The 24952-nt window shown below is 38.4% G+C and overlaps 1 protein-coding gene across 7 annotated transcripts in view; it reads right to left on the reverse strand.

The window, feature by feature from the left end:
• KLHL7 (kelch like family member 7) overlaps positions 1-23685 on the reverse strand; it is a 58016-nt gene extending 34331 nt beyond the window's left edge. The window contains exons 1-6 of one of the 7 annotated variants that reach the window (XM_006201798.3): positions 23305-23685; positions 8834-8964; positions 4676-4778; positions 3694-3787; positions 3276-3400; positions 201-376 (exon numbers count right to left, since the gene is read on the reverse strand). In XM_006201798.3, the coding sequence (XP_006201860.1) occupies positions 201-376; positions 3276-3400; positions 3694-3787; positions 4676-4754 (474 nt within the window). In that variant the 5' untranslated portion in view covers positions 4755-4778; positions 8834-8964; positions 23305-23685. Of the gene's footprint in view, positions 1-200; positions 377-3275; positions 3401-3693; positions 3788-4675; positions 4779-8833; positions 8965-12724; positions 12742-16076; positions 17780-22658; positions 22794-23304 lie in introns of those variants that run through there. The other 6 variants (XM_031674297.2, XM_072964856.1, XM_072964858.1 and 3 more) reach the window with 6 other exon arrangements.
• Positions 23686-24952: the final 1267 nt, after the last annotated feature.

Raw genomic sequence — 24952 nt, forward strand, 5'->3', positions numbered from 1 at the left:
CTATCTCTCAAACAGCCAGCCCTTACAAGCACCCAAGACTTATTTTTCCTACGAAACAGACTTCAGAATACTCTGTTTAGTTTAAAGAATGTATTCTCTCCTAATAGGATTCTTTTCCTTGTTAGGTATCCAAATATAATGCTTAAGAAATCAACAGGGATATTTTTACTAAGGAAAATTTTAGAAGGCAATTTAGTTACCTGATCCTCTGCTCTCACAGTTAGAGTGTCCTGGTTGAGGAGATGTGTAACTCGCTTGACATCAAGTTGTAAAAATTCATCAGTTTTGTAAACCTCAGTAAAATGCTGATGAATAAAGTCATCTGCAGTTGCTTTCAATTCAGGACAGTCTAGACACTCTGCTAGCACACTTATACCTAAACACAGAAAGAAAATAAATGAATAAAGAATCACCTAAAAAAAATTTACACTGAAGATGAAACATGGAAAATGAGATAATAAATTTCATGAATCTGGATCCTTTTCTATTCCATTGATTTGTCTGTTCTTACACCAATACTGTCATTTATGTGTGGCTGATTTTGATACTTTGTAGGACAACCCCTTCAATGTTTTTTCAAACTCTTCTTGGCTACTGGTGTAACATTTTCTCTTGCAAATAAATTTTAAAAGAAGCTTATAACATTCTCCTTTTTAAAAACCCTGACATGATTTCAACTGGGATTGCTGAAGTTTTTGGATTACTTTGGGGACAGATGGCTGTCCTGCAACATGGAGGAGCTCAACACTTAGAAACACGACACAGATGTCCACTTACGCAGATGTTTTGTGATCTTCAATGAAATTAACAATTTTCTTCATAGAAACCCTACACATTTTCCATTCAGCTGTTTTATTTTTTGTTTGGGAAGGAAGTTCCCCCCAGCTAAATGATTATTAATGTTCTGTATCAGGAGTCTGCAAAGTACTGTCCATGGGCCAAATCCAGCCCACACCTAGTTGTAGGATCAGCAGCTAAGAATGTTTTTCATTTTTAAAAGGTTGTGGGGAAAGGCAGGGAGAGGGAGAAAAAAAGGGGGGGGAGGGGAGGGAAAAGAGAAGAGGAAGGAGAAGGAGAAGAAGAAAGAGGACCAAATGTGACATGTGGCCCACAAAGTCTAAAATAGTTGCTATCTGGCCCTTATGGAAAAAGTTTGCCAACCCCTCTCCTAAATACAACCATTGAAATGGTATATATCATATGCTCTTGTGGCAGAGCCTCCCTTCAAAGTCATCAGTTAAGTTTTTCTCAATTCATTACCTTTGATTTTCCATGTTTCAATTTCATTGTCTTCAAATAATGTGTTGATGCTTTTATATTTACACCACTAAGGTTCTTGTAACTGATGCCTGCTAATGAATGTATCAGAGTAGTTGCCATTTTCTGAATGTACTGTCCGATGCCATGGCATGCTATGTGCTCCCTGCTCCCGGTGAGCAGCCTGCGACATCTGCACATTTATTCTCCCATCAGGGAGATGATATTTTCACCAAGAACCAGTATTTATTTATGAGCTAATTTTGGGAAATTGAATTTGTTGTAATTATGCAACCTACTTAAATGTCATGCAGATCAATAAAATATGAATGTGAAAAGAAAATAGCGGCTTCTATAAAAACTAATTTTTAAAGTTTTAAGGTAGATGTGAAAACAGCTCAAATTAGGCATGATCAAGGCAAGTGATAAAATCTGGGAAAACACTGCAAAATTCTAGAAGGATTCTGTAATCAGACTGTCTTGCTCAATTCATTGTAAGGAAATTAAATATAAAAAATATACATGAGTGCTCTACAATGGAATTTGACACAACATTGTAAAATGACTATAACTCAATAAAAAATGTTAAAAAATAATAATGTAAAAAATATATACATACAGATTATTGGTATGATTTAGGTAAGACAGACAATGGATCAGTATTCAAATAATAGACATGGCCTTACAGTCAAAGATTAGTATATCTATATACTACATTAAGATAACACCTTTAAACCAGATAATATCTTGTTTAACCACTCACTGCTTTAATGAAATTTTAAATTAGCCTACCAACTGCTATTCTGATAAACTTTTACTGTTAACTTTATTTTTTCTTTTTTAACCCATTAGGAATGGATACTGAAAACACAAAAGTGCCTTCAGCATCTGCTGCTATGATTTAAGTATGTTTTCCCCTAAGCTTGTTAGTAAAGTCTGTTAGATTTTTTAACACTGAATCATTGTGGCATTTCTGAAGTAAATCCTTACTCCTTGTCCTAAATACACAAAAACTAATTATTGAGGCTATTTTATATTTTGGAAAATGTTGACATAGTATTTAATGGCTTGTTTCTGCACAGGTTAATATGCACTTCCCTAGCCTTCTCTTAAAATATATTACTAGAAAATTTTGTGGTGGACCATGTCTTTATGATTAAATGAGGATCCAGCAATCCCACTCCTAGGCATATATCTGGAGAAAACTATAATTTGATTAAGACAGATGTACCCCAATGTTCATAGCAGCACTATTTATAATAGCCAAGACATGGAAGCAATAAGTGTCCACCAACAGATAAATGGATAAAGAAGATGTAGTCATTGTAAATTGACTAAACTTCAATTAAATATAAGAATTTAAAAGAAAGATATGGTACATATATACAATGGAATATTACTCAGCCATAAAAAGAATGAAATAATGCCATTTGTAGCAACATGAATGGACCTAGAGATTATCATACTAAGTGAAGTAAGTCAGACAGAGAAAGACAAATATTACATGCTATCACTTATATGTGGAATCTAAAAAAAAAAATAAAATTTTATTTACAAACCAGAAAAAGACTCACAGACACAGAAAGCAAACTATGGTTACCAAAGGGGGAAGAGGGGGGCGCAGGATAAATTAGCAGTTTAGGATTAACAGATACACACTATTATATATAAAATAGGTAAACAACAAGGACTTACTGTACAGCACAGGGTACTATATTAAACTTCCTGTAATAAGCTATAATGGAAAAGAATCTGAAAATAAGTCTACAAATGTATGTATATATATATATAACTGAATCACTTTGCTGTATACCTGAAACTAACATTGTAAATCAACTACACTTCAATAAAAAATAAGATTAAAAAGTAAAAAAAAAATCATTAAAATTTTTCAATCACATACACAAAAAGATTAAGTGAGGGTACTTATAACCATGCTTTTTTTTTTCTTTATTAAAACATGCATTAAAGGCTTTTTGTTTTGTTTTGTTTTTTTAAATAGGAATCTGATTTCTTACCAAGGCAATTTGAAGCATCAACTTGTTCTTTCAAAAAATCCACACACATTTTCTTCACAGGTTCAATCTGGTACTGGTTTGCTGCATCTAACAAAGACTGAACATTGTTGCTATTCACAGAAATTCTGTAAATAAATTAAAGTGAATATTAATTTCCTACAATGTTTTTGATTATTTAAATAATGCTACGGTAGGATGTACCCTACTAGCCCCTGAAATTAAACAAAAAATTAAACTCTTCAGTCCTTGAATTAATATGGCATAGAAACCCCACGCCACCCTCACCCGCCACCACCTTGCAGTTTCTCATTCTGAAGAATCTGGAGCACACTGATTTGTTATGCAAGCACACCAACGCTTTGCCATGGCAGATCTCAATCTTACTCCTCCACAACAGAAATGATCGTCCTTAACTCACCTGGCAGTATAAGCGAATTCCACAAGTTGTTCAATAATGTCAGGTTCAGCATCTTTGAGTTCCACTTCAAAGGACTTTGACTCAAGCATGTTGGCTGATAGGAAGAGAAGATAAATGGCATGAGTTTAACTGAGGAACCAGATCATCCTAGGCCATGTTAAATGTTGGAGAAATAAAACAGGACAAAGGCCTCTCTGAAAGAAAATACCCCAGAAAGCCCAGCATTCCTATAACACATGCAAATTAATTCTCCATAATTAAGATGTGCCTAAAGTCAAAATAATCTAATAAACGAGTGAATTAGTGGACTTCTTAAAAAAAAAAGTCCAAGTGAACAGAGTCACAAAACTAGATTTAGTATTTCCCCAACTCCTAAATTAATTTAGTAATATTCTTTAAAGTTGCTATGAGCAAAATGCCCCTGGTGTAGCTGGAACAAATGTACAAGAACAATGACCATTATATACACAGTCAGCTTTAGCTAACAAAGCTCTCTCTCATCCTTCCCCCAGACCCTGGTAGGCAGCCGGAGCACTAAAGAGAACACCTGGGATAGGTACGCTGTATAACCCGACCAAGCTCACAAACAGTATTAAGTAGAGGAACCAGGACTTGGACCCAGTTCTCAATTCCAAATCTAGGGTTCTTTCTAGTATATGTTCTATTTCATTTTTCATTTTTATTTAGTTTAACTTGCTAGATAAAATGCCATAAGGTTTATCTGCCCCTTTGCCTTTCCACCAGAGGTTAAGCGGAAAACCCTGGGTATTCAAGTAGAAGCTATACCTCCACTGATAAAGACTTCCTGTCTCTAGGACTAACAAAAGAACAGTTTTCCTTTGACTAATCATCAATCACCATGATCACTTTTCAACCTCTTCACTGTAGCCTTGAGTGCTTTTAAAACTAGGAAAGATGGCATATTTTCAATCAGACCTCACCTAATTCTCAGAAAAAATACACTTTATCTTAAGATACTTACTTGTGAACATTAGGTTAAAAAAATGACTGGCTGCAGCAAGGACAACACGATGAGCAGGTATTTTTCTTTCCTGGACCATAAGGATCACATCACACAATGTCTTCTAATCAAGAGAGAAATAAATAAAATTAAAAGAGGCTCATTGGGCCTGGCTTAACAAACATATAAAACAGGTACTTGCCAAATGCTCCGTCTCTATTTTTTATTTAAATCCAGTCTTTCCCCAGCATAGAATTTGTTTATAATAAAGACTTATTTAGGAAGGACTTACAGAGTTGCTGTCATGAGTTTGCTGTATCAAATTTTGGCACTGAGCTTCCCAACAGTCAAGGAAAAAAAAAGGTCTTTATAATCAGAAAAGAAATAGTCTACTAATTTTTTGAGGAAGCCAATTTTTTTTTCTGACACAAATCCCAAGATGTCTCATAGTGAGACTTTATGGGGACATTAAATGACATAAAGACAATGTCTTTGATGGTTTTTCAAACAACTGTCCTTGATAAAATGCAGAGTGCATGCTGCACTTCCCAAGAAAGTTGCCTTCATAGATCTAACGATACAGAAATAACTCAGAATATATAGAGCAGATGAACCAAATGTTCACTCAGCACTCTTTCCTTAAATAACACTTCTCTAAAATGCACTTCTGATAGGATCTGGATAGCAGCCACTTTTAAATTGTGTCTTCTGAGCAAGGCCAAAATGTGTCACTCTAGGTTGCTGAAAGAACGCAGATATAGATTAAATACTTAAAATCTTGGGAAAATCTAATATTTCAAAAAATTTAAGGTTTACTGGAACCCTTAAAGATGAATTTCAAGGAAAAAGAAATGTCCTTTTTAGCAAATAAAATTTCAATTTCTTAATGAAGTTAAAGATATAATGTACAGGTTAGGCTCAGAGAAAATTATGTAAAGTACTCTCTCAAGCACTGGGAATACGAGGTAAATAATATTTTCAGAGTAAAAAAAACTATCACTCACAAATCTACATAATGACTCAGCAGCTCAGAGGATATGGCATTTTGCAAATTTTAGGCATTTTACTGAAACTGATGGAATTTCTAGTTGATAAATCACTGCTATTTCCCACCCTATTACTCCATGAATAAAAATCGAGATAAGATGGTAATGCTTAGAATGAGAAAAGAAATGGTCCTCAATTAGTGGGCTAAGAGATGAACAAAATTTCACTTTTACAGCTTATTCGAAAATTTTTTATAAAGTCTATATTGTTTATAAATTACATGCAGATTATAGTTAAAGCTAACTGGTATTCCAATAGTGTCTTGAAACTTTAAATTTTTATTCCCTTTTATTTGGGGATGGGGTACAGAATAGGGATGGCTCTCAGGTGATTTTGCCACACCAAAAAAATATCACGCAGCAAAACCAAGCCAACTACATGGTTATTACCCAAAATAAGTTGATCAAGTTGCTTACAAGAAAGAGAAAAAGAAAGGCAGAGGGAGGGAAGGAAGGAAGGAAAAAAGGAGAGAGGGAAAGAAAAAGAATACTGACAGTATAGCAAGCAAATGAGACAGGGAGGGATCTATAGTCGCTGATGGGATGTTCCAGAAAATGTAAAACGAAACTGAAATGTAGCAAAAAACCTTTTCAGGGAATACTCAGCAATAGGAAATATTAGTCTAGTGAATTTACAGGCACTGAAGGAAGTTAGAGAAATCAAAGACATCTCTGAATAACAACAGTCTTAGTCTAAGATTAAGCTGGATATTAGTGTTGTGGAGGCGGGGTGGTGGGAGGAGGTGAAATGGGAGCAATCTTTTGTATCTAATTAGTGCATTTATTTCTCTGTACTAAAATAGATTAATGGGTCCTATTCAAGAAATGAGACTGATCTAAAGGGAGAGGTCTCTCCTATCAATCCCCTAGGGAAGAGATGTGTGTATCCAGAGACAGGAAATGGGAAGAAACAGAAACTCAAGTAAATTGGACACTATGAGAGGTAACCAGTCCCTAGGTGAACTGAAGAGAAACTAAAAACAAACAAAAACTACCTTTTGAACAAAACATGTTCATCAGATTAAACAAACCAAAAAAATCTTGCAATTTCTGTTATGTCCTCCCATATTTGTTATATCTTTGTACTTATTTTCAGCTTTTCAATATTTAGTCTCTTATAAGCAGCATAGATTTGTGTAAATTAGTCTGAATTTCTCACCATCTAAGATTATTTTTAGTAGGGTTTAGTTGAATCTCTCCCATTTATTACTGATAACTTATGTTTCATCTTACATGTGCCATCTTTTTAAGTGCTATTTATTATGCTTCCTTGCTGTCTTCATTTTTTTTTTTTAACTGTCAGCTACTATTTTGGTCACATTTTCTTTGCACTTTTTTCTTCCTGTAGGGACTTACTTATAGATCTGTCAAGTATTTGCAAACTGAATCCAGCAGGGTAGAATTGTTCTAGGAATGCAAGAAGGGTTCAAGAACAATAATTCTATTAATGTAATTCATCATATTGACAGGTTAAAAGAGAAACTTCTCATGTAGAAAAACTTCAATATATGGCAAAAGGGTATTTGATAAAATTAAAAATTCATTTCCTGAGATTCTTTAATAAAGAAAGTGATATGTCCGTATAATGAAGGTCATTTATCAGAAGCCAACAGCAAACACATTTAATAGTGAAACAGGAGAGGCATTCTCATTCAAGTTTGAAACAAACTTGTTTGTCACTACTATTATTCAACATTGTTCTGGAATTTTTAAACAAATCAGTATGAAAACAAAGATAAATCAACTTAACACTTGCAGAACTAATGTGAAAAGTCAGTAAGACAGCTAGACAAATCAGATAAATATGAAAAAGCAATTAGCTAAACTATATGTGAGTAATAAGCCATTACAAAACACAAATAAGAAAAAAATCCCAGTCATAGCAGCAACAAAATTAATGTCGAGAAATAAACAAAAGAAAAGTGAGGAAGCTACATTAATGGGAATATGGTATATGATAAAGACACCACCTCAAATATGTGTAAGAAGGTGGAGCACAAATGATATTTAAGGCAGCGTAACTATTTTGTACGATACTCTCTAACAGTGGATACACGTCATTATACATTTGTCAAAACCCATAGAATGTACAACATAAAGAGTAACCCTAGTGTAAACTATGGTAATAATAATGTAACAATAGTGGCTCATCCATTGTAATAAATGTACCGCTTAGGGAAAACGTTAATAACAGGGGAAAACTGTACAGGGGGGAGTTAAGGGGGTAAATGAAAACTCTACACTTTCTGTTCAATTTTTCTGTAAAACTAAAACTGCTCAAAAAAATTTAATTTTAAGTGTGGTGAGATGATAACTGAAAAAAATGGTATTGGGATAACTGTTACCAATTTATGGGAAACAACAGATTTCTCTCTCAAAGTAGTCTCTCTTCCTCTGGGTAAGGGAAGGACGGGAAAGGAAGTTTCAGTTCTTCCCTCCATTCATCACTTGGGGAAGAATGATTTTAAGATGAGCAAGAGTGTGGCAGAGGTCACTGACCACACAGACCTGGGCCTCCAGGCTTTGTCTTCTTACATCTGTCTGGCCCCAAAGTGGAACATAATTAATTGGGACAGGCTTGCCCCTATTATGGCGGGACAGGACTATTCCTATTCCTCAGCTGCTCTGCCTCAGTTGGTATGGATGAGTCCTTAGTTAAAAGGAGAAAGAAGAGGAAGCCAATTTTATGCTCAGGTTAAGGCCATGTTCTCCCGTTTGTCAGCACCTTTAATTAATATGTCTCCTTTGTCTACTTCTCAAATATTTAGAACAAGAAGTGGAAGAGGGCCAAGTCTGTATTCATGGACACTCATAGAACTCAAACAGAGGGAAACTAAACAGTGCTGCTTTAGTGCTTGCAATTATTAGGGACTTTTGTGGGAAGAGCCCTTAGGTTTGAAACACTCACCTCAGAACAGACAAGCATTTTAGGCAGGTGTTGGTGGAATGACCATTTTGCTCTATGTATTTGCTAGACAGGCCTGCAAAAGGCAGCTAGGTTCCTGTAAGCTCCACAGCATTGTATCAGGTTCTAGCTTTCAACAGTATGTGGTATTAGTAGAAGGCATGCAAGCAGCTGTCCCAAATTCTATTCTTCATTATATCCCAAGGAGAGGACTGAGGAATGACTAACCTTTGGATTTATGTAGCTTGTCAACAAGGTTCTGCAATCAGTCCCTCCCAGCGTGATTTCAAGTTGACCCTGGGTTAAATTCCCAGGGCAGACTGCAGATTCAACTATAGTTGGGTGATGGATTTAAATCACTGAAAAAATAAAGGGAAATGGAGCCCTTATTATATAGGAGTAAATCACCTTCTTCGATTGAGATACTAGAAAAGTCTCAATGCTACAATAAACCCAAAAGCTAAGAGAAAAAATTTAAAGGCCTCTTTAGAAATCCTGTTTGTTCAGGAAAGCAAGAAAAACAGCACTGAACTTAAACACATGTATAATATCACAATAAGCCAAGTGGGAAAGTGGAAGAAAAACAAAGGAAGACATTTAGATTAATAAAGGAAAAAGGGAAACATACAACAAGTTAGGCCAAACAACTTTGAAAGAGAAAGGAGATAAACTTTGATATAATTGCTCTTTAAGGGATATTAGGGGGGAAAAGGTGTTATTTTTGTTGTTATTTATTAAAGGAAGATGATATGGATCAAGGAGATATAATGAAGGAAGAGAAGAAAGAATTCAGGAGCAGGCCAAAACGTTTCCCTCAGAAAGAAGCTTGATCTAGGAAGCTACCTATTAAAGCTAAAGGTAAGAAATCAAACACATAATTAAAGGATTGCCCTCAAAGACTGAAATAGTTATAATAGGTGATCACAGTAAGTTCAAATAGATTTGAAAGGGAAAAGGAAGATCAGCAATAGAGTATTTCGTGCATTATTAAGTAATCTGCAAAGTGACCTGGCCGGAAGGCAGGAACGGTACATGCTCAGAGGGACATATCTGGGAAGTTAGTGGAGATAAGACTCTAAGGGAGAGTACTAGGTCACATTAAAGGAAGCCAAGTAACTCATAGACCAGGCCTACGTTAGACACTGGGTTCCCCATAATTGGAATTACCTGAGGGTGAAAAGGGTTGGCAGTAACTGAATCAATCCTGAACACACAGACTTCTTATCTTCCACTATGGCAAGGTCTATGGTCTTTGAAAGGCACCAGTAGAAGGACGTTAGCCAAACAAACATCTGGGCCCAAAATGAAAAGGAAGTGGAAGAGATGCGTCTGATCAAAACAATTTGAGCTCTACAGGATAGGAGAGTATTCAACTTAAACAAGTTAACAACTCAATTGGGGCTGCCTGATAGGAACAAAGGCACACAAAGACACAGCCCATTTTTGACACAAAAAGGGTAACAGGAAGTATCTGCTACCACCAAGGCCTGGAAAACAAATAATGAAGAAAGGCAAGGTTTTGAGGAGGACACTAAAGGATGACAGGACGTAGAGGAATCTGTTAAAGGTCATTACTCAGCTGAGACAAATGGAAAGGGAAAAAAGAAAAGGATCCTTCACGAGGCAGAATGAATATATATAAGGAATTTCACAGTAGGATAGGCTTGTCATGAGGACACACAGGTGCAGAACAACCAGGAGGATCACAGCTGTAGAGAATGCAAGGCCACAAACTGTGCTCTGCAGAACTGCCTGTTACATATGTGGATCATGCTTCTTCCAAAAGGGAGGGAAGACTGTCACTAGACAAAACAATCGTTTCGGCACTGGGTAGCCAGGATCACAAGGTTCAAAAAAGAAATGAAAGTTGAGGTATTAAAAAAAGGAGGAAATAAGAAAATTAAGCTTTAAATGTGCAAGATGAACAACAGGGGGAAAAGGGAACCTCTAGGAGACCCAGAGCAGAGAAATCTCCCTGACAAATTTCTAACATTTTGCTCAAGAAAAAAAACGTGTCCTCTGCCAATGAAGTATTATGCGTAGATGAAATTCCTTCCCTATAGGGTAAACACAATGCCCCATTAGCCTCTTGATAAGTGATTCCTCCCAGCCAAGTTTAGTCTTAGAGTCTATCAGTTACAGGCAGCTGACACAGACTGGCAACCTGTCAAAAACAAAAGCCAAGGTTTTCTTAGGTTTTCTTTGAAAATCCTGTTCCCCCAGAAGCCCAAGTTTCTGTTCTGCTTTTGGTGGGAAGCAATAATGTGGGTTAGGACTGCATAATAATGTGTCAACATTTGTACTATTTATTGTAGAGACAGGAGATATGCTTGTATCTTTTCAGATTTGTGGGGGTGGGAGTGGGGGTGATGCTGTGCTAATCTTAAAAGTCTTAAGGAGACCCTTCAACATACTAAAAACATGTGACACCAACTACCTTGAAACTGGAGAAATTTAGCTCTGAAGGTACCAAATTAACTTCATCTATTCCAGTGGAAGACAGCCTACACTGCAGCTGCTGAAGAAGTTGCCCTGATTCGACCCAAACACTAAGGCGAATGCAGCAGAGCAAGAAACCAGACAGCAGACTTTTGCATTTCAATTGCTTTACTTTTAATTTACAGGGAGATTACAGATGTGAAAATTTAACAAGAGGGTTCATAACTGACAAATTTGGGGGATTTTCTGTTGCTAGATGGAGTGCTTCAAATTGTCATTCAGTTCACTGCATACAGCCTACAGAGCTATGAATGACATCTTGGCTGAGAAAAATTTGAGATGAAAAATGGAAGTGAACTTCCAGTCTAGAGTTAACTTAATAGATATCTACCCATTTCAAAGCTTTCTGGAGTAAAAACTTAAATAACCTCCTAAACTGGTCTTCAGAGGACACACAAAAGAACAGTTATTGATAGAGGATGCTTCATCCAGCATTTTAGATAGAACAAAGCACTTCCTGTGCCAGTAAGAAAACAGAAAACCCAAGACAAAGCAAACCTGGGAATACGAACTCACAGTACTTTGCCCAGCTAACCTCTGTTAGGAGTTGGGGTGGGGATTTGGTGCCCGAAATTTACCATTCAGCCCTCTGAGATTCTTAACTCAGGGAGTTTATATAGAGATCAATAGTCAAGTGAGACATAATAAGACACCCTATTGACAAGTGGGCAAGTACTTAGTAACCCCGCATATGCACTGCTTCTCTAGGAAAATAAGATTGGAAGATGAGGCTTTGCTTGAGAAGCCCACGTAGGCCTTTCTATTCACCCTTGCATGCCCCAATAACATCTAAATTTTGGAATCTGCATATTCATATGTCCTGCAAAGAAAAAAAAAAGATGGCTGGGTCCAAGTCCAGCATATAGAGTCCACTGTAAGACACACATTACCTGTCCTGCTTAGCAGATAGAGGACCTTAAGCAGAAATACGTGATTCTCAACAGAGTAATCTCACCATGAATAAAACAGCAATGTCTAACTTAATTTTTTAAAGCAACTACTCTGTCATTTGGCAAAATTAGGAAGAGAGAGATAAGTTCAAGATATCTCATGCCTTTACTTTGAGTGGAGAAGGTCACAAATGCTCTCTTCTAATTCTCTTAGCTCCTTTGCGCTGTTTCCAACACCACACATAGATAGACAATTTAATCTCTTTTCAAGGAAAAGCCTTAGATCAGTGGTTTTCAAACTTTTTCCTTTAAGCAGCAGAATCCATTTTCAAATAATCTGATTTCATTTTATTTATAGACAGAATGGTTTTTCTGTAGCCAGAACTAGTCTCGCAACCAAGGCATGGAAGAGGATCCCCTCATTAATATGTTTAATGATTCATTTATAAAAATTTTGTTTCTGACCTCAGCAATTAGTCTCCCTGGAGGTGGGTTCTGCAAATTTAGATATTTGGGGGCTCAAAAGAAGAATGATTTAATCAACTGACAACATCTCCATAGAACTGAAAGTTAAGACCGTGACCTGGCCATTTTGGCCTCCTCCCACCACTGGGTATAGAGCAAAAGTTATTACATTTGACTAGGTGTCTGACTGTGCCATCAAGAAAAAAATTTTGCTGTTCTCCATGAGGCAGAAGATGGCTGGGACTCAGGGGATCCCCTTGGGTACCTTCTGGTTGTTGGGAGAGACAGTCCTCTATGGGTCTCTTGAGTTCCTGCATATCCAAGAATGCAATGGCCTACCACTTTTTACCTAGGCCACCGTTTCTCAGGGTTTCCTTGGCAGCAAGTGATCATAATGGATGAGATAATGTCTCCCCTCCAGGATAAAGAGTAAGCTTGCCTACTGCCTCTATAAAAATGACAGATTCCTTATACTGTGTTCATTCCTTAGCTACAACACAAACCCACTAAGTGTATAACATCCATCTGGGCCCCACTACATCACCCTTATAATACTTATGGGGCAAGGGGAACTGATGCTACGCTCACAGTGCTGTGCTGTGAACAATCAAGTATCTGACCTAAGAGTTTCATGTCTTCTGCCAGCATCCATTAAACAGCAACAGGCTAACTAATCAGCTTTTAAGTAGCATAAAATCAAATTCCAGACCCCAAAACAGTACTGCCAAATCTAGTGGTAAGTGTTAATAAAGTAATCCTATACAGACAAGACCAAAGGCTCAAGATACACAGGAATAAAAGATTACGTTACTCCATGAGATAAAGAACCTTAAGGGTTTGGCTAAAGACAAAGAATAGGAACAGGCAGTGAAGTACGAAGTCATAAATATTTATTCATTCAGCAATGAATAAATAATAATAAACAATGAATGTGGCTTCTACTTTAATTTTCATCTTTGCTCTTCTATTTACATAAGTTTTAACTAGTATCCTTTCCCCTTCATGATCATATAAAGAATCTATTATTAACTTACAGCCGGTAGGATCGTAAAATGACTATAGAAGGAAAGGATATCACACCAAATGGTCTTGGGGTTAGATACGGTAAGTGAAAAAACTTGATTGATGAGAAATATATATATTTATAGGAATTGGAATAAGAGCATGCATGTTTGTATTGAACATCCAATTTCCTCTGCCTATTAGAACACCAATAAGAAAAAAACCCTTATTATGAACTATCTTGATGAGAGGGCAATTCTCAGAGCCTGCCTCTTGTTATGGAAGCCTAAAGTCAGATAATTCTTCTATTCACTCTTTAGCAGAGATCTAACTGGCAAACAATCCTAGGTCAGCCCATGAGACACCTACTTTCAGAATTTTGACACTTGAGTTAAAGACAAAAAGACTGGAGGGCTGGGCGGATGTGGAGATGAGATACACATTTTTATGGCAGCACTAGTAAATGTCAAGACTGCTCCTGCACTGTAGCCTTGACTGCAGGGTTTCTGTAGCCTGGTTACCAAAGAATCCCTGGTTCCTGCTTGTTTTCCATGCCTGCTCATTTTCTGGCCAGTGGTAGATGCTATAAAAGCTCCCAAAATCCTTGCAATAAATTATTTTTACTTAAGACAGAATAGGTTTCTGTTGCTGGTAACCAAGAATTTCAACAGATTCACTGTGATAATAACAATATAAACAATATTACACAATAATAATAAGTAAATAATAAAAACACAAACAATACAAACTTACACAATTAGTAGACAGAGCAGAATTCAACCCCAGATCTGTTTGATTCCAAAGTTCATGTTATTTCCTCTAGAGCATGCTACTTCCTAAAGCGATGAGCGACTATAGACATTACTAAAAAGTTTTTTTTAACATTTTTTATTGATTTATAATCATTTTACAATGTTGTGTCAAATTTCAGTGTTCAGCACAATTTTTCAGTTATACATGAACATATATATATTCATTGTCACATGTTTTTCTCTGTGAGCTACCATAAGACCTTGTGTATATTTCCCTGTGCTATACAGTATAATCTTGTTTATCTATTCTACAATTTTGAAATTCCGTCTATCCCTTCCCACCCTCTGCCCCCTTGGCAACCACAAGTTTGTATTCTATGTCTATGAGTCTGTTTCTGTTTTGTATTCATGCTTTGTTTGTTTGTTTGTTTTTAGATTCCACATATGAGTGATCTCATATGGTATTTTTCTTTCTCTTTCTGGCTTACTTCACTTAGAATGACATTCTCCAGGAGCATCCATGTTACTGCAAATGGCGTTATGTTGTCAGTTTTTATGGCTGAGCAGTATTCCATTGTATAAATATACCACCTCTTTATCCAGTCATCTGTTGATGGACATTTGGGCTGTTTTCATGTCTTGGCTATTGTAAATAGTGCTGCTATAAACATTGGGGTGCAGGTGTCATCTTGAAGTAGGGTTCCTTCTGGATATATGCCCAGGAGCGAGATTCCTGGGTCATATGTTAAGTCTATCCCTAGTCTTTTGAGGAATCTCCATACTGTTTTCCACAGTGGCTGCACCAAACTGCATTCCCACCAGCAGTGTAGGAGGGTTCCCTTTTCTCCACAGCCTCTCCAGCATTTGTCATTTATGGATTTGTGAATGATGGCCATTCTGACTGGTGTGAGGTGATATCACTGTAGTTTTGATTTGCATTTCTCTGATAATTAGTGATATTGAGCATTTTTTCACGTGCCTATTGATCATTTGTATGTCTTCCTTGGAGAACTGCTTGTTTAGGTCTTTTGCCCATTTTTGGATTGGGTTGTAAAAGTTTTATAGAAGACACAAAACCATTTAAACATAATTTTTCACCATATAAGCTTACAGAATAATATTAAGCTGTGATTCAATTTAATTGTAACTCAAAGAGAAGGTCTAAGAACTCATTTAATCCTGGCACACCATTTTCCAGTAAGCTAACCTGAAATAAGATGGCATATTCTTGAGACTGTCTTAAATGTTAATTAATCAACCCCAGTTTGACAGCTCAACAGGGTGTAACTAAATTATATGCTGTATTATTAGGTACCAAAATATATGTCAGCTATTTCACTGATATGAATTTTTGTAGTAGATGCCAATTGGAGTAACTACCTGACTTACAACTCCTCCTTCTTGGAAAATGGCCTCAATACATAAAATGGGCCTTTCAAGATCATGTTTGTGCTGCATGGCCCTCCTCTGCTTAGCACAGATAATTTATTCAAAGAATTAACATTTAATCAAAACTGTGTCTATCAGATTCCCTGTCTTCAGGATTTGAAATTCTAGAAGAGAAACAGACTGTGAATAGTCTAAGCTGATGTGCAGTGAAGGCAGTGTCCCCGATAAAGGCTAGAGGACTTTACCTTGATTATTACATCTCCCAAATCTTTTCTCTTCTCAAAAGGGAATTTTAACACAATCATGTCTTTCTTTAAGATGTGCCTCTGTACTCTTTCATTCAACACACATGTGGTGTCATGATGACAGTATGCACTAGTCATACTACTGAAGTTTAGCAGAAGAACATTAATCCCATCCAGGAAACCTTGGGCCACACAGGTGGCACCCACCTCCCCACATACATGTACTCACCACTCTGTCCCTACTTTGTCTTCTACAATTTGCTTTTTTCTCCAGCATTCCATTAAAATGTTACTTGCTAAAACCACCAATTTTCAAATCCATCAGACATTTTATCTTTTTTTGACCTTCTGTACCATTTGGTACTCCTGACTGTCTCTTCTTCTTTGTAACTTATACCTTGGTTTCAGTGATATTATTCCCTGCTTTCTTCCTCCCACTCCTTAACTTCCAATGCATTTTTCTTCCTACTCTTTAAAATGTTGATGCTCCCCCAGTTTCATCCAATGTCCACGTCTTATTGTGCCCTCTTCCTCTGGGTGTTATCAACCATACCTACGACATCAACTATTAACAAACCTCTGAGCACCTATGTGGTACATGTTGGCAACACAGCTGAATAAGCCAAACACAATTCTGGCCCTCAAAGGGCTTAGCACCTACTAGCAAAGACACACATTAAACTAAAAAATGTTTATTGCTTTTACAGAGTCAATAAATGCATGAAGGAATGGAATAGAGTACTGTAAGAGTATATGCAACAGAGGGCTTAGGCATAATCTAGGGTAGTCAGGGAGGAAGTGGCTTTTACAGTAAGAACTGAAGCATGAGTAGGAAGGGAACAGTGACAGTGGTAGGTAGAAGAACATGATGCAGACAGATGGCTGGAGTGAAATGGCTAAGAGAAAAGTGGTAGGAGATCTTACTGGAGAAGGAGGTTGGGACCAGATCAGACACAGCTTTGAAGGCCAGGTTAAGGATAAATATTCACTGTAAGTTCATGATAATTAACCTCAAAAATCACAGCCAGCCATCACACCATTTCTATTCTTCACAAAAACTGCTTTTTTTCAAACTCCAGCTTCATCTTCCTCCTTTATTTTAGCAGATTATCTCATCTCCTACTCCCCAGAGAAAACAAAAGCCTGTGTAAAGAAACTCCTTCATTCTCTTGATTCCAAACACACCCACCCACACACCTACCAACTCTTTCCTCCTTCCCACTTGTTTGGAAGAGGAACCGTCCTCTCCCCATATGAGACTGATCACCTTTAATTTGGATTTCATCTCAGGAATCATCTATCAACTACTCATTTTGTCTCACATATTTTCAACCTTTCCACCTGAAATGAACACTTCCCACTAGTTTTTAAACATACATGTACCTCCCATTTAAACAAACAAAACCAAAAGCCTTCAAATGATTCCTTCACTCTCTTCAGGGCCAAATTTCTCAAATAAGCTGTCTCAATTTTCTCATACTCCACTCATGCTTATCTGACTTCCATCTCTGTCTCCCCATCAAGACAACTCTCACTACAGTCAATCAACTCCTCTTTGTTGCTACTTTCTAGAAGCACTCTTTTAGTTCTAATCTTACTCTGCCTTCTCTTAGGCTTCAAAACTTGCCATCTTCCTTCTGAAACAATTTCTTCTCTGATTCTCAAAACTTTCCTTTTCCTCCTACTCTTTAGCCATTCCTTTTTTTTTTTTTTTTGTCTCCTTTACAGGCTCATTCCTGACCTAGACTTTATCCTAGACTTTTGACTCTCCACAGCTTCAATAAAGAAGTTCTATTTGCAGATAATTCACAAATTTACACTTTTAACCCACAACTCTCCAGACCTGTCAACTCATCATATACCTCAGTGTCTCATGGGCAGTGCAAACCAAACACATGTAAAACAAATTATAATCCTTTCCTCAAAGCCTTGATCCATTTCCAGTATCTCCTCTCTCAGTGAATAGTGTCATCATCCACCTAAGTTATGCATTCTAGAGCCCCAGAGGTCATAAATGACACTCTGTACTGAACCCCTCAGCATCCAATCAACTACTACCATTACAACAGGAACAAAAATAGCCAACGTTTATTGAGAACTTACTCATTAGCAGGACTTGTTTTAAGTTATCTTAATTAGTTGTCACAACCACATATGATTGTTACTACCTTCACCAAGTCCTGGTGATCTGACCTCCTAAATCTCAAATATATCATCTTTTCTTCATTGATATTGCTGTTGCTGCTATCACCTCAGTCCAGGGGAGCATCTCACGGGGCTACTACAACAACTTCCTGTCTGGTCGGCCGGCAACCACTCTGAGAGCTCTCTAACTCACTCACCACAGAGCAGTCACTCATATTTTTCAAAAGAAAAACAGATAATACCAATTCTTCCTCTCACACACACATATTTGAAAGGGTTTTAGAATAACGGCCCCCCCAAGTTGATTTATAAGGCTATACGTGGGCACATCTCTAGCTACTTCTCCAGTTTCATCTTGCACCATCCTCACCCTATGTTCTGTGCTCCAGTCACATGGCCTTTTACCAGTCTCTTATACCTGCCATTCTATGGTAAGTAGGTCTCCAATTCAGGGCCACTGCCTATGTTGTTCCTTCTGCCTAAGAGGCTCTTTCTTAAGGTGCCTAGTTTTAACACCTACTCTTATTTCAGCTCTCAGTTCAATTACCACTCCCTTAGGGAAATCTTCCTGATGGTCAGGTCATCCATCTGTAGCCCTCTTTGTATCATGTTCTTCTCAATAGTATCTACCACTGTCACAATTTTACATTTTTGTGTGTGACTGCTTGACTAATATCTCATTCTCCTACTAGACTATAAACTGCATGAGGACAGGGACTGTTGGATTTTGCTCATATTGCCAACTCCAGAATCCAGGAAAATGCCTAGCAGCATACAGTGGGTTCTCAACAAGTATTCATCTGAATGGATGAATTAGAAAACCAAACTGAAATAAATAAACAGTGAGCAAAAAGGGGCAGTGAATCTATCCACTTTTTGGTTTTAACAAGGGGGAGAGAGGTATTATTTACAGGTGAATATTGACACTAGGAATGATTGGATTGGTTTGTTGGTTGGTTTAAAAGCTGGAGAGGTTAAAACATGCTTAAATGCTGATGGCTAGAATCCAGCAGAGAAGGAAGAAGTCAAAGATGCTCAAAAAAGATAGAATAACCAACTTTGTAATTTTTCTGACCAGGCTAGTACTGAGGGAGAGTCAAAGCCCAGGCGAAAGCACTAGCTTTAGAAGGAAAAAAGGCAGCTTCTCCATTGTAGTAGAATAAAAAGGGGAAAAATAAAGTGCCAAAATAGTTTTATAGATTTGGCAGTGGAAAGTTAAAAGTTAGATAGTTTCAAACTAATGACTTTTATTTGTTTGTGATATCAAAAAAGGAAAGATCTACTGAAAGTGACAATACAGAGAAAGGACTCGGGTTAGAGAAAAATAGTAAAATAAATGGAAAGTAGGATTGCTCACCAGTAGTACTGCCAGCCCAGTTGAAGTAAGGACTCACCTGGCAGAGGACTGCCCAGTAATGAGATATTCTCCAGCTGTGCTTGGAAGCCTTGCACAATGAAGGTGAATATCATCAATGCTTTCTGTCCAACAGATGTGAAAAAAGGACAGAGGGCCAAGAAAGCTCGGGACATTGTAAAGAGAGTGAAGAGAGAGATGATATCTCCTAAGCTGGACAGACAAAGAAAAAAAGACAGAAGACAGTTAAGAATAGGAAGATCTGACTAATAGGAGTTGTCAATGGGAGTTGTTATGAAAATTAGGTGAGACAAAGCATGTAAAACACTTTGCTGAATGGCTGGTAGAGAACAAGTGCTCAAGAAGTGTTTCTACTATTAAGGATTTAATGCAGAAGGTTTATTCACAAGAGATCCTAAAGATTAATCACATAGTAATTTACAGTGTTGGAGAGGTGAGTGAGCATACAGAAGCCGAGTCATTTTAGTTAGTGAGTGAGTCCAGGTGACCACCTAGCATCCAATCCTCAAAGCAAGTTTGTGGTTCTCCTGCATAATTCCCAGTGGGGCTTTAACATTAGCTTTTAAATTCCAGTTATGCTTTAATTCATTTAACCTGAGGAAACTGTAAATTATAATGGTACTCAGGAAGGTCTCAAAATCTCTCTTTCAATTGTTAAAGGTCTTCTGGACTTCATTAACACAATAGCAACAGCATTGGACACATGCAGTAGTCACTATGACCCTGCCCTGCTTTGTAGAGCCCCATTCTAGTGTTAACAGGCAATAACATTATTCTAAAATGAATCAGAAGGTCCTGACCCTAATTAAATAAGATGCCACTTCGCACCCATCTGGATGGCTAACATTGCGAATATTGATAATATCAAGTGTTGGCAAGGATGTAGAGCAAAAGCCTTTCTCATACAGAGCTGGTGGAAGTATAAACAGGCAAAACTTCAGAAATTGTACAACAGTATCTACTAAAGCTGCATGTAGACTAACCTATGACACATCAACTCCACTCTTGGGTATTTCCCAATAGAAATGCATCCATGTGCACATCAATAGGTATGTACAGGGGGTGGAGGGAATAGCTCAAGTGGTAGAGTGCATGATTAGCATGCACGAGCTCCTAGGTTCAATCCCCAGTACCTCCTCTAAAAAATAAACAAGTAAACCTAATTACTTTCACCCCCCACCCAAAAAATTAAAAATTAAAAAAAAAGGCATGTACAAAAATGTTCAAATTACTACTATTTTTAATAGTCTCAAATAACCCAAATGACCATAATGATAGAATGGATAAATTGTGGTGTATTCATATAATGGGATACTACATACAATGAGGATGGATTAAAGCGATACACAATATAGATAAATCTCACAAACAAAATGCTGGCTTTAAGAAACCAAGACACAAGAGTATATACTGTATGATTACAAGTATATACAAGTTCAAAAACAGGAAAAACTAATCTATGGTGAGAGAAGTTAGAATACTGGTTACCTTTGAGTGCAGTTACCGAGAAGGGCGTAAGGTAAGGTCTTCTGGAGTATTGGGTTTACTTTCCTTGGTGATGGTGTGTTCATTTTATAATAATTCATTTAGCTACCCTCTTACAATTTGTATCCTTTTACATGAGTCCTATACTTCATTGGAAAGTTTACTTAAAAACAAAACGCTAGAAATGACTGAAAGGATGATGGAGGAAAAGGCTCTTCCTCAGGAAGCTGAGGCTGCTGGCTCTGCAGAAATCCCTTTCGCCACAAAGTACAGGATTGACTTCAATGCTCCAAAGGGATGAAATGACCTAAATCATGTTTTCTAAGATTACAGAACTAATTAAAGGCAGAGTAGGAATTGGGATTCAGGAATTCTAATTTCACAGTGCTCTTAAATTCTTGTAGGAATGTTTCTGGGTGTGTATAGAGGAGCTCTTGTCATCCAGGTTCTCATTATCCTGATCCCCAAACCAGTGAGGTCATAAGGGGAAGCACAAAAATTATAATAACACAAAAATTCACCATGGCACAAGAACACTTTTAAAATTGGTCTTCAAACTGTCCTCCTCTGGCTCAAACCAGCTTCTATTTCTGCCATTACCCATCAACTGCCCTTGTCAGTCCTTGGTGAGTCTCTCCTGTGTCACGATGTTACACAGAACAAAACAAGTATAATGTGAATCAACTGCAAAGTGAAACTGCGCATCTTACATAGGATGCAGGATTCCATTAAGTTGGGCAAAGTGCTACTGAAGAACTGTCTCAATAACAAGCAAAGCCATTGACAAAAGGAGAATCTGGCAGATTAAGGTCAGTTAACCACTGTGGCTGAGATCCCTGATGGCTCACCCAGCATCCATTTTCCCCTTCGTACTCAGTAACAGAATCCTGATATTTCAGTAACTGTGTTTCTATTTTAACAATAAATAAATAGATGCTAATATTGTTTAAAGCTAAGTCTAAGAAATGGGTATGAATCAATTTTTAAACCCAAAAAAGCTAAACATACAGTCTCAGACAATCCCCTCCTCCTCTAGTATACATTTGATGCTGCAACCTAATTGCACGCTATCGACATAAGGAATGAGGCAATGGTTTGCAGTGCTATAGTCTGCAGATGTAAACACATATCTGGGGGAGTGGGAGGGTTGTTGGAAACAAATTTGGGCACTGGTGAACTGTGCTCAGTTTCATTTTAGAGGCAGACACTAGTTAAGTACACTAGTAATTTGAAGTCAGTGGTGTTGTAAATATAAAAAAAGTTCACATGAAAGGAACATGAATGTATCTATGAAAATAAATACATGAAAATAAGTTACATAAAATACTGAATTCAGGCATTCACAACTACTTCAGCACAAAGGCTGGGAAAGATTTATAGGCACTCCCAGAAATATCTACTGCATTCATGCACAATGTCAGGAGATGGAGAACAAAGATCCCAGCAGTCAGAGTTTGCTTAAAGAAACCAGAAGTTAGTATCTTCATAAAAATCTTAAATTCCTCTGCCGTTGTCCATATTTCTATCAGAACCACTAGACAAGCAAACTAGATTTTGCAGTTACTTATCCTAACATCCTGCTTTTGCCTGGAAAAAACAGAATCTCAGTCACAAAACTGAAACATTCCCACAAATCTCCTTGGATGTTCAGAAATAAAGCTTAAAGAATCAAAAAGCAAAACAAACAAAAAACCCAAGTGACTCTCCTATGCTTATTGGTATAAGATGTTATGAAATTTAAAAACAAATAAAACCTCTCTGGTCTACACTATCTGACGCTGAAAATCCATTCTTTTCATAACCCACCTTTCGCCGACGTGCTGAAGTCTCTCACTAACGCGCCACTCATCAAAGACAGAACAAAGAACTCCTCTTAGTAACAGAGGCGCACAATGCCCTTAAAAGACGGCACGGTATTTACCCATGACTGTTTCTGCTCTAAATTAACACGTACTGGAGGATTTGTCTTCCACCAGCTCCAACCGGGTAACACAGAAGGGGGGCGGGGATCCTTATTTAAGAGTAGCTCATTTCAGGCCAGCAATGCTTCTCCCTTCCTCAGGGGCTTCGTTTGGGCTGTGCCAATGGGCTTCTTCGCACAAGATCTCATGACACCTTAAAACGACTGGCCAATGGAGGGATCCTCCTCTCACAAAGAGATAACTAGGGCACAGCTGTTACACAACCGATCCCCGACGGCGAATGCCAGCCCGAGGAGTCCCCCAGGAGACTGACTTGGGAGCCACAGCCTCGGCGGACGACGAGGCACTTTTGCTCCAGAACTGTTTAACGCGACCCTCTGCGACCAGCGGCTTCGCCGGCGTGTGAAAATGGAAAGATGGGCGAGGACAGAGGAAGGGGTTCGCGATCCACAGGGCGCGGGTTTCGGCCCCGCGTCCCGGACCTCCCCACCCCCTCCCCGGGCCGGCAGTCACTTCCGAAGAGGCAGTACCTGTTTTCGCATGTTATTCATGACGCCCATGAAACCCGCCAGCAATTTAGCTTCTTCTCGAGCAGCAAGTTTCTTCTCGGTCTTCTTCTTGCTGCTCTTCTCCACCCCGGAGGCTGCCATCCTCCGTCAGCGCGGCTCACGCCCTGGGCTCGCCGGGCCGGGCGAGGGGTTGCACGCTCCCGGCACGCTGGGGCTTCTGTTTAGCAAACGCCGAGGCCGGGACTGCGACTGCAGCGCCACACTCCGAAACGGGCGGGCGGAGGCGGCGCGGCCACTGCGGAAGGACGAGGCCCAGCGGCCCCTCAGAGGCTCGCGGGCAGGCGACGTCCAGCGCTCGGCGGCGTCTCCCGCAGACCCGAGGCCTGGAGGAGGAGCCTGAGCACTTCGCTCAAGGGGGCGGGGGCGCTATGAAGCGAGCAGGGGGCGGGGCTCAGTGTCGGCCGCGCGCCTCCGGGTTCCGAGCTCCGCCCGGCTAGGGCGCTGCTGCCCTGTCGGGTGTCGTACACCCACCCGGCGCAGGCCGTTTGGACTTGGAGCTGATCCAAGGTCGGCGTGCCCTTCCCTTTGCTGAAGACAGATTTTACAAACTTCGATTACTAAGCGAGAATATCTTTTTTTGGATAATTGGGTGGTAGAACACATTGAAGTGTCTCCCACAAGTGTAAGCGCCATAGGAGCAGGGTTGGTAATTTCTTCTCCGCTCTATCAGAGACTGGCATATTTAGGCGCTCAATAAATATTTATTAAAGACGGAAAGACTATCACATACTGAAAGTGAAAGGTTTATTACATGGAGTAAAAGATTTATTTGCTTGGGCTTCATCAAGCAAGAACACATAGTCCCTATTAGTGTCTCCTTAATGTGGATGCCTGCCTGCTTAGGCTGGTTTACCCTTTAATGTTTGAAACTGAGATCAGGTGTCGGCTCCAGAAATCTTCAATTAGGCTTCCCCAGGTGTTCTACAGGAACGCGAAAATCAGTCATAGAACTCCTCAGCATCCTTTTTTTTTTAAGCTGTAATAATCTATTTTCTCTAGTATATGGTAAGATTATTTAAAATTGTATATTATTTTACATTCTGAAAACAACATATTCCTTTAATTTTCTACCTAGGTCTATATAGGAATATATAGGGACATACTTTAAGTAAAGTAATTTATACTCTTGATGCATTATGCTTTCTCTGGATAAGAGCAAAATAATATAGTATAACTCAAATGAAAGAGCAAGTGGCATATAAGTCTTCATATTTATGAAAGAATAAGACATTTCTGCCTCTGTGTGCTTTTTAATTTTTTTTTTTAATCTAAAGTTTCTCAGATACTCTATTTTAACTGCTTGAGCAGATAGCTAGATAATGAGCAGAGAAAAGGGGCACTGGCCAAATGGCAGGAAACCATACCTCTTGTGAACAATGAGGAGTGGGTCTTTGGGCAGACCAAGAAAAACAGGAACCTCCAGACTGATAAGAAATAACACATTTTGGGTTGACAGATATCCTGGAGGCAGACAAAGAAAGGGGAGAAAGGACAGGAATCTCTGACATTCAAACCTTTTGCTTATTATGCCCTTATTACAATAAAATTAGCCTTGCAGATAATACGCATCATGCACCAACACCATGACACTTCAGATCAAGACTAAATA

Source organism: Vicugna pacos, chromosome 7 (assembly GCF_048564905.1).
Source record: "Vicugna pacos chromosome 7, VicPac4, whole genome shotgun sequence".
Lineage (NCBI taxonomy): Eukaryota > Metazoa > Chordata > Mammalia > Artiodactyla > Camelidae > Vicugna > Vicugna pacos.